This window comes from Cyrtonyx montezumae, unplaced genomic scaffold (genome assembly GCF_038088225.1).
Source record: "Cyrtonyx montezumae isolate F1298 unplaced genomic scaffold, pur_monq_1.0 scaffold_48, whole genome shotgun sequence".
Taxonomy (NCBI): Eukaryota; Metazoa; Chordata; class Aves; order Galliformes; family Odontophoridae; genus Cyrtonyx; species Cyrtonyx montezumae.
This window is the reverse complement of record NW_027072054.1, coordinates 853,116-864,110: the sequence shown is the minus strand read 5'-3', so window position 1 is coordinate 864,110 and position 10,995 is coordinate 853,116. Positions and strand designations below refer to the sequence as shown.

Genomic DNA, 10,995 nt, shown 5'->3' with positions numbered 1-10,995 from the left:
GTCTCGAGGATGCAGTTCACCTAGCAGAGGAGGAGGAAGAGCAAACAAGGAATAAAACTATGTTGACTTATGTGAAGCAGCCCATCACCACACTATGATGGAATCAGTGCTCATGCAGTGCTGGGAGCTGAAGACCATTCACAAATGTACAAGGGATTCTTGCTTCCCTTTTGGTAGAGCCGAGTAACACCACTGATACCTACCCAGTTACTGCCTAGACGCTAGCCTGCAAGCCACCTCCTTACAGGCCCGGCCTTCACCCATGAGAAACATTCTCCCCACTTCTCTCTCTCATGAAAAGTAGAGACAGGCATGGAAAACAGCTAAAAGCAGCTGAGAGTTCCACTGAGCTCAGAACTCTGTTAGGAGAATGAAGAGCACAAGAAGGGGCTTCACACTCACCTTGATCCCAAGAAGAAGGAGGCAAGAGAAGCGAATGAGAAGGCAAGGAGCTGGCTTGGCTTTTATAATGGACTCCAGCTGCCCAACTTCCAGAGGCATCTCTTGCGGCAGTGATTATTTTCTGACAAGATCCTCTTGAATGCAAAACATCCCAGCTAATGATATGGTCTCTGTGTTGGTTTCCTGTGCTGCTACTTTTCACATCCTGATTTATTTCATTCCCATTCCTCCCAAAAGTCATCTTTGGAGTGGCAGAAAGAAAGGCCCATGCGTTTCCAGGCAGTATGCATCAGCGTGGGCAGAACATTCACCTCACGTGCTGGAAGAATCCAGCAAAGTGAAAAGATATCAGCCTCCTTAGTAGGATATCGGCATGAAACAGCTAGAGCCTGCGTGCTAGATTTATGCAAGTGCCTGTGGGTATAGATGTTTGCATGATTCTGCACGTATTCATGAGTAGGTGAGTGTTCATGTGACTTGTGTGTCCCACAGAACAACACGTTTTCTGGTCACATCAGGGCCGCTCTCCACTGCTCTGTCCACGGACTCCAGAGACAAGCCGTGTCCAGAAGAAGCCTGAGCATAGCTGAACAACCTCAGATCAAACCTGGCAGAGATGCTTCCCAGCGCAGGCACAGAAATGAAAACTTTGGTATCTTCAGTCTCTTTTTCTTTTCAAAGCCTAAAACTGTCACCCTTTAATACTGCCGATCTCGCGCTTCAAGGACGGCCGCCTCACACTAGTTATGATCCTGAGATTAATTCCCCATAGTAATACTGAGCATGTTTTAGAAGGGTGATGTTCACCCCTCCCTGTCTCTCCAGGCCAGGAAAGAACAGCTCTCCTCAAGACTAAGTAGTTCCAAAGGGTGGGGTTAGCTTAATGTACACAGAGAAAGGTTGAGAAGTCCTGCCCACCTTATGTGAACCCACTGCTCAGTAAACATGCCTCCAATGCAGTCTCGTTGCTGTATAGGGCAGGACATGTGTCCCCCCTACTGAAACCAGCGGCACACCTTCTCATGGGCCTGGTGCAGATTCATGCCAGGAATGAAAGCTTGGGCAGAAGCAACAACAAACCAGAGCAGCATGGGTCCTTCTCTTGTCGTGCCATTGGAAGGAGGAAAGCCTCTGTGCCAAACTGGTAAAGCGTCCTTTGGTCATCATCCACCAGCACCTCTGTGTCCCTCACTGGAATTTGAGTCAGGGTACCCAGGAAATGCATCCAGATTTTAAGGGACATCTGGTTCATTGCCAGACACCCCAAAGCCTGCTGTGACAATGTCAGAAGGAGGCTGTTCTTCCACAAGGGTCACTGGGAAGTGTGTGAAATTCAAGAGTATGTTCCATCACGCACACATTTGTCTCTCTGGGCTCAGGTCCACTTTAGAGACCTGACAACCCCCTTCCACTGAGTGACTGTGGAGAGGTTGTTCCCACTTTGTAGGGGGAGACCTCAGGTACTCCTGACCTTCATGGCACCACCCAAAAGCAGGGGGTTCCCACCTTACACGTAAATTGAATTCACAGCATTCATTTTCTAGCATTCCATAATACACTCCAAACATAGAAGCTATATTCATTAAGGAATTAATAGTAGCAGTACATAGAAGTAGTATAAAGGCACTTCGAGTTAAAGAGTTAATGCTGCAGCTCTCTGGATTGTTGATAGTTGTTGCTCTCAGAAGAGAAGAATGCACTACAGCTCTCAGGAGACTCAGAGGAAACCTTAGAAGTGACTGGGAGTCCCAAGACTGTCCTCTTTTAATGCTGGCCTCTGTAGTGTGTGCTCCATAGCCATCCCATCTTCATCATTAGAGTAAGGCCTCTGTTTTTGACAATCTGACTCTCATTTTATTTTGCTTATTAGCTACAATTCCAGTTATACTATATAATACTGTGTTCTATGGGAGGGGGTTTGGAACTAGATGATCTTAAAGGTCCCTTCCAACACAAACCATTTTATGTTTCTATGATGCTGTGATCTTACATTCCACTATCATATTGAGTAGATTAATTTTTGACATTACCTTGTTTCTGCTGTTTTCCTTCTCTGGACCCACCTCCTTGTCTTTACCCTTCTCCCAATCCTGGGTTCTGGGTCCATCAGTCCCTCCACTCCACTCCATTAGTCACAAAGCTAGACCTAATCGGGCTGGCACCATGGCTCTCCTTAACGAGAAAAAAAAAAAAAAAACGTGAAAGGAAGATAAAGTATGGGAAGTTCTGAAGAGACGGAGATCTCCAATTTGTGAAAAGGTTGAGAGATATTTATATCATTGATGCAAAACTTGGCATAGGACATCATTGCCGCTTCAGGCAACTGATAGATTCTGTTAAGCTCTGTCTTTCTGCTAATACAGATAATGGAGAGGAGAGGAACTGGAAGGTGCTTTCAAATATCATCAGGTTCAACTGCCTGACATATTTAGCACTAACCACAAGGAAAAGCATACTAATAAAAGCACTGTCCAAATGTTTCTCAACGCTGACAGACTTGGGGCATCATCCACGTGCCTGGGAAACTTGTTCCAGTGTTTGACCACCTTTACATTGAACTAGTTTTTCCTAGTGATACAATCTGTAGCAAGATTCTTAAGCTTGCTAATGCTCATTTGTAGATAGCCCTGGAGTTTGTTTAGAAAACAGGAAGAATCTGTGCCCCTGTACCAAGTAGATAACAATGACATACCTAACTTAATATTGAGTAGATAAGGAAAATTTTACCTTGATTCATCTAATTCTGTGAGTGCAAGTACTGTGTGATCAAGACAAGGAGCTAACTGAGCATTGATGAAGGTACAGTTCAAGCAGTGACCACAGGTAGGAAGAGTACTTGACTTGGTCCAGCCAGTTGCAGTTCTAGCACCACAAGAACACTGGACATGTACAAGGAGGCAGAACTCCAGGTTAATGATTTAGGGGGAAAAATAGAGTACGTATGTTCTGAACAGAGAAAACATTTGTGTATGCAACTGAAGTAACATATATAAACTGAAGACCATTTATGTAAGATATGCATGAAAAGGGGTGCTTACCCCCCATGTGTCCTGAAAATAAAGAATGACTGCTTTGTAACACTCCAATAGGAGTCTTAGTGTGTTTCACAACTGGCTGATTTATGGCATCATTATTATCCAGCCCAAACTTCTACTGGTGGTGTTTTTTGCCATTCCCTCATGTGTCCTGTCACCAGCCACCCGGGAGAACAGACTGGCACCTCTCATTCTGCTTTCCTTCCTCATGATGTTGTAGAGAGCAATGAGGTTGCCTCTATGCTTTCTCTTCTCTAAACTGGGCAATGCGCCCGTCCTCAGGCTCTCCTCACAGGATTGGCCTTCCAACCGCACTTTCAGCTCTGCTGCCCTCCTCTGGCCATTTATACGTCTTTAACACCGTTCTTACATTTAGAAACTCAGAACTGCAAAAAATATTCGAGGTATTGCTCGATATTCGAGGTATTGATCGAATATTCGAAGACACAGCAAGGCTAGCTATAGCGAGGGAATGAATTTTTGACCAGTTGGCCATGGAGCGTTCAATGCATCTTAAAATTCAGTGGGAATTCTTGGATGCTGGACCACAATGCAGACTCTTCTTGAGACTGATGTCAACTCCAGGATGTCTGTGCTTCTCAGGTTCTCAGCTGTTCTTCAAGGGTGTCCTTAGATTAAGACTAGTGCCCAAACTACACAAAGCAAGGAAGGTGTGGCAGGCGGTGGCCATGTCCAAAATGTCACAGAGGGGCAGAGAAGATGGTTGAGTCTGAAAGATGGTGATATCCAGAAACAAGAAAAACACTCTTGCTTTACTCACAGTCATGCAGCTTCAGAAGAGGCATAGCCCTCTGGGCACTGGGGAGGACAAATTAAGTCCGTTGTGTGGGCACTCATCAGAAGTGACTGAACCCAAGCTTTATGCCCATGGGAAGGAAAAAAGCTGTGTGAGATTTAAGGGAGACAACTCTTTTTTTTTTTTTTTTCCTAGGGGATACACTAATTCAGTGAAGTCTTGGCTGTTCATCCTTGGCAAGGACTGGTACCTTGGATGCTATAGAGGGACTCCCAGGGCTTGTCTGCATATCAGTGTGTTACCCCCTGTAGCTCTTCCTTGCGGGTCATCTTCCAGACAGCAGTGACTTAACCACCCCAATAAATGCTAGGAGGGCAGTATGGCTGGAAATCGGGAATTGTGGACATTTCTGAAATCCAAGGAAGACAATTTCTAAGTCCAGATAGCTGAGGAACTGATTAAGGGAGGCTGTCTATTGAAATTCTTCCTCACAAAAAAGGAGGATTATTGTATGGATAAAGGGATAGCCTTGGCTGCAGTGACCATGAGTCTGTGCAGCTTAAGACCCTGAGAGGACTTACCAAGGGCAGAACTGCAATTGTAGACTTCAAAATGTAAATCTTATGTTCTACAGGAAGCCAGGTGGCAGAAGATGGAAAGTGCCCTGGAGGGGAAACAGTGCAGGAGATCTTGCTCATCTTTGAAGACAGCCTCCTCAAAGCACAAGACAAGCCCACTCCGGTGTGCAAGCAAAGGAGCTGGTATACCCAGTGGACCACGAAATGTGTAAAACGTTGAGAAGTAAATATCAAACACAATTAATGCTTATTTTTCCTCTGTTTTCATGTTGAGTCTTTGAGTAAGACCAACACGTTGTCTCAGCTTATTCACCGAATTCACGGCAATGAAGCAGCACTTCCTATGAAGAAAGGAAACAGTATGAGGCACATAACACAGTTGGACTTGCTTGTACCCTTGAGATGAGGTGAGATGCATCCAGGGGCATTTGGTTGAGAGATGTGATTGTGGTGCCGCTCTCTGTCAGCATTCAGGGGTCAAGACAGATGAGGAACAGCGCACACAGCAACGATAGAACAACATACAACTAACGTATCTTTAGAAGGCAGGACTCGGGAACTACTGAAATGATGCAACCCGTTCACTCCTTCTTCAACGATGTGTTTTGCAGCAGATTCCTTTAGATGCCATTCCTACACATCCGAAAGACAGCGATTCGCCTAGAACAGCTCAGACAAGCCCCCGAGAAACGGCGAAGGGCGCACCCCCGGGGCGGAGCTGAAGGCGACGGCAGATTCGGGGTGAAGCAGAGCCGGGGCTGGCAGGAGCAGCAGAGCGACGGGATGCGGCGGTGCGGGGCCGCGGGGCTGGCTGCGGTGCTCCTGGGTGCGCAGGGCTGACGCCGGCGGAATGGAATTTTCTCTTTTTTACAATTATTCTGAAATGGAATTTTCTGATTTTACTGCTTCTTTTCTTCTCGGCAGTGGCTGTGAGCAGAGCCCAGGTGCAGCAGGAGCCGTCGGCACAGACCAGCGAGGGCACCGGCATCAACATCACCTGCTCACACCCAAACATACAGCCCAACGACTACATCCACTGGTACCGTCAGTTCCCGGGCCGAGGCCCCGCATTCCTTGTCAGTGCCTTTAAGGGCTCCAAGGAGATGCCAGACCCGCCGGGGCGGCTGTCGGTGTCGGCAGACCGCCGCTCCAGCGCCCTGTGGCTCTCCCGGCCCCGGCTCGGGGACGCGGCGGTGTATTACTGCGCGTTGGTAGCACGGAGTGAGGAGCAGGGGCTGTGGCCGGGCACGAACCGCGGCGGGCGGAGGTAGAACGGGGGCACAGTGCTGTCCGGGCCCGCAGGGGGCGCTGCCTCCAAGGGCCGCCAAACTCCGTCCTGAGCGGGGTGCACCTCCCTGAGATCTCGAGAGAAATGAGCACGGTATCCGCGGCAGCGATTAATTGAGACCAATACGAATCAAACACACCTATGTATGAGGTGGGCAGAATGGCCCAACTGATAGCATGAGCATTGTTTCGCAGCAGTGGGGCATCCTCACAATTCTTTTCTGTTTTCTCACCTACTTGCCTTCTGCATCACTGATGAAAACAGTTGGTGCACCGTTTCTATGAGCCTGCAAGGTGTTTTGCTGCCGTGGCTCCCAGATACTGCTAGTTGGACATGTGAGCACAGCAGTGTTTGTGTTTTCTCTTTGAATGTTCAGAGAGGATTGATGTGGACAGACACGCAACAGGATGAGGGCTGATAGCCAATTGATGTGCTGCACTGAGAGGTATCTTTTTCATCCACAATGGACAGTCCCAGGAGAGGAGCCACTGCAGTGTAGCACAACCACCCATTCTTCTGCGAATTAAGAAGGGACTCGTGAAACACCCAACTTACACCCACCAAGAGCAAAGCCATTCTCCACGACTAGCTGTGGAGTTAATACATGGAAAAAGTAACAACAAAAGCTCTAATGAGATGCAGAAATCTTTAATGAATATTTACAGCGGAAAACCAGGTCACACTGAGTAGAGGAACCGCAGTACAGGATTTGCCAGACCTCATGTTTGAGTTCATGCGTTGAGTGCCTGCCTTTCTGGCAAAGGATGTGGTTGGTTCTGAGGAGCCTCACAGACCACAGGAACACAGGGGAGTTGGGGGGTATGGAACAGAATTAAAAGTGAAGAAAAAGATATGTAAGTGAGTAGAGCAATAGAAGCAGAGACATGAGTCAGGTTGTCAGAAAGCCCTGTCTTGCCGTTTCCATTAAGCATATCCTGGATTAGCTGAGCACAGTCAGGAATTCTGAAAGTAGTGGCTGGTAGATTCCCTCTGGTTCCAGTGCCACGTTCCCAGTTTTTCAAAGAATTTCTCCAGGAGTACGGCCAGTGGCACTAGTACGTTGGGCACCTTCTGCCACAGTAGCGGCTGCCGAAACCGGACAAGTCAAACCCCCCCGAGGTGATGGGCACTCCCTCAGAGCTGAGGATGCTGCCAACAGCAGCGGAGGTGGAGGATCCCACAACAGTGTTCTGTGGGAAAGAGCTGAGGATGGGACCGGGCAAGGTCACCACCACGGGAGAGGGCTCAATGACGATGTTGGAGTTCTGACACTGTCTGACACAGGGCTCATTGCAGCTGCTGGCCAGTGGGGTTGGGCCGCAGGGTCGGCATGGCACGCACTGGGTGTAGCAGGACATGTCTTGAGAATGGGCTTATACCTGAGAGAGAGGGATAGAAGAAAGTAGAGCATGATGATATGTGAGGGGCAGTCTGAGTAGCCTCTCACAGACATAGCAAGACAACTGCTAAGGCTGGAGAAGATGGGTGAGAAAGGTCACACTCCTTTATTATGCCAGGGCTCTACAGAGAGCTGTGTCCCAAGTACTCTCTATGCAGACTTATGAGGATATATTCAGCACAGCTTGAGTAGCTTCTCACAAAGGTGCTGAGACAACTGCTAAGGCTGGAGGAGAAGGCTGAGAAAGAAGGTCAAAACCCTTCATTCACTATGTCAGTGCTACAAAGAGCAATGTAGCCCAGGCAGACTCACTTTGACTGCATCAATTAAAAGCCATATGAGCTGAGTCGCAAGCACTCTCTACGCAGACTTTATCCCCTCCGTTGAATCCCATGGCATGGAACTCCACTACCTGAATAGATTCCTATTGAGGCAAAGTCTCATTTAGCAAAAGGAGGAGGGAAGGCTTCACACTCACCTGGTTCCCAGCGAGAGGTAAGCAAGAGTAATGGATGGGAGAGGTGGGAATTTGGCTGCCTTTTATACTAGTCCTTCATTGCTTCAGCTATAGAGGCACAACTGACGCAGGCAATAATTTTCTGAGAAGCTAATCTTGAATGCAAGCTATCCCTTCTCATTATATGGGCAGTGATTTGGTTTCCTGCAGTGCTACCTTTTCATTTCCAGATTCACGCCATGCCCATCCTCTAATGAAGGATTCTGTAAAGTGTTGCTATGAATGGTACAGACATTTGTAGGGCTGAATTGGATTGGTGTGGCAGATGACTCAACTCAGGTATGCTCAGGTTCAGAGTATGCAAGTCATGTCAGTGGGGTTCAGTGCAGTGGGGCTGTTTGAAGTGCCATCCTCAGGATAAGCTCCTTCAAGCATCAGCTGGATACTCAAGGCTTCCTGTACACGAGGATATACTTCGACCTATTCTGCCTCCTCAAATCACTCTGATGACTAAACGTTTTGGCTCTCCCCTTTGTGTGGGTTTCCTATTGGGATATAGCTTCGTCCCAAGGATGAAGCAAACGTGTTAATGTTCCAAACACTTGATAGAAGATTATAAAGGAGGCAGTAGATAGGGAACAACTGGAGGAGGCCACGTTGCATATGTGAGACGACACTTCTCCAGACTGATTTCCTTATCTTGTGATAGTAAACCAAGCTTTTGAGCAACAGCAGGTACATTTAATGGAGGAGGGAGAGATCTCACAAACTCCACCTGCATGCCATGGAAGGCTTACTGGTGTTCATTTCAGCAGTGAGAGAGTGAGATCCCCTAAACCCCTGGAACCCACCAACAAAATTCCAGGCCATCGTTTTTTCCAGGCAAGATTCAGCCATTAGGACGTCTTCCAAACAATCACCAATCACCTCTCTATTCTCCATTTACTTTTGTGTAGGTTTCAGGACAATCTACTTGTGATCTTACAAGCTACAGAGGACAGAGTGACTGTTTTCCTTTTTGTTTTTGAGGTTGGACAGGAGTTCCTTATTCAGTCATGCAGGACTTCTGTCTTTTCTGCATGGCTTCCTATTTGCTGGGGTGTGCTCTTGAGCTCGGAAGAGGTGATTCCTAAATAGAAATTGGCTTTCTTGTGTCCCAGCTTGTTTCAGAGCTTTGTTCCGTGGTACTCCGCTAAGCAGAGCCTTGAAGAGGTGAAAGTGTAACCTCCTGAATTGCAGGAGATCTGTGAATTTTCTTGTTGCCCTACTCAATTCTTTAAGGATTTAAAATCAAATTTGAAAAATCACAGTTGTCAGGCAAAATCTCCCGTGAGTGAAGACAGGGAACATTTCCATTTTTAAGTGTTCCCCCATAAGAGACATGTTCCATGCCCTTTATCATCTTTGTAGCCCTCTGCTGGACTCTTTCAAGGAGATCTCTGTGCTTTTTGTACCAGGGAGGCCAGAACCAGACACAATACTCCAGGTGAAGCCTTGCAAGGACAGAGGGGAAGCATCTTGGGACTATGAGAAAAAGGGAAAAGGACAAAAATTTCCATTCAGAGCACCTGCTGGGAAGATCTGTGTGCCTGACCAACACAGCCCATTCTGTCTTCTTCTCAAGTCTTGAATTCTCTATGTGAGATTGAAGGTTGTGGTTGTGTTGAAGTCAGAGTTTTTGTTTTGTCTTTGAATATTCAGAGAGGGTTGATGTGGGCAGACACACTTCAATACGAAGGCTGAACGCCACTTGCTGTGCTGCAGTCAGGGCTATCCATTTCATCTGCAATGAACAGTGCCCAGGAGAGGAGCCTCTGCAATGCAGCACAACCAGCCATTTTTCTGGGAATGGAGAAGGGCCTCATGAAACATCCCTCTTATACCTACCAAGAGCAAAGACATTCTCCCTGGGCAGCTGTGCAGTTGATACATGGAAAAAGTAACAACAAAAGCTCTAATGAGATGCAGAAATCTTTAATGAATTTTTACAGAGGAAAACCAGGTCACACTGAGTAGAGGCACCACAGTGCAGGATACGCCAGATCCCATGTTTGAGCTCATGCAAGGAAAGTGTCTGTCTTTCTTGCAAGGGATGTGGTTGATTCTGAGGAGCCTCACAGCCCACCACAACACGGGGAATGTGGGGGGTGAGGGGCGTGGGGAACACAACTAGATGTGAAGGGAGATTTCAGTAGAGAAATAGAAGCAGAGACATGAGTCAGGTTGTCGGAAAGCCCTGTCTTGTGGTTTCCATTAAGAATTTCCTAGATTAGCTGAGGACGGTCAGGAATTCTGAAAGCAGTGGATGAAAGATTCTTTCTTGGTCCAGTGCCATGTTCGTGGTTAAGGAAGAATTTAACCGGGACCATGGCCAGCGGCACTAGGAAGGCGGACACCCTCTGCCACAGTAACGGCTGTCGAAGCCAGACAAGTCAAAGGCCCCGGAGGCGATGGGCACTCCCTCAGAGCTGAGGATGCTGCCAACAGCAGCAGAGGTGGAGGATCCCACAACAGTGTTCTGCGGGAAAGAGCTGAGGATGGGACCGGGCAAGGTCACCACCACGGGAGAGGGCTCAATGACGATGTTGGAGTTCTGACACTGTCTGACACAGGGCTCATTGCAGCTGCTGGCCAGTGGGGTTGGGCCGCAGGGCCGGCAAGGCACGCACTGGGTGTAGCAGGACATGTCTTGAGAATGGGCTTATACCTGAGAGAGAGGGATTGAAGGAACTATGGCATGAAGGTATGTGAGGGGCAGCTGGGATAGCCTCTCACAATGGAGCCATGATGACTGCTAAGGCTAGAGCAGAAGGGTGAGAAAGGAGGTCATATCACTTTATTATGCCAGGACCCTACAAACTGCTGTCTGACCCAGAGAGACTCTCTCTGAGTGCAGAAATCTAAAGCCAAGAAACCTGTCTCCCAAGCACTCTCTGAGCAGTCATTATCTCCTCCATGGTCTCCCATAGCATCGAGATCCACTGTCTGATAAGATTTATATTGACACACCAGGAGGAGAGAGGGTTTTGCATTTCCCAATGAGGAGTTTCCCAATGAGGAGAAAGCAGGAGAAGTAGAT

At 47.7% G+C, this 10,995-nt stretch overlaps 1 protein-coding gene across 1 annotated transcript; it reads right to left on the bottom strand.

Annotated features, from left to right (window-relative positions):
• Positions 1-10,296: 10,296 nt before the first annotated feature.
• LOC136055796 (feather keratin Cos1-1/Cos1-3/Cos2-1-like) lies at positions 10,297-10,602 on the bottom strand. The gene has a single exon (XM_065747672.1). The coding sequence runs from the start codon at positions 10,600-10,602 to the stop codon at positions 10,297-10,299; it is 306 nt and encodes a 101-aa protein (XP_065603744.1).
• Positions 10,603-10,995: the final 393 nt, after the last annotated feature.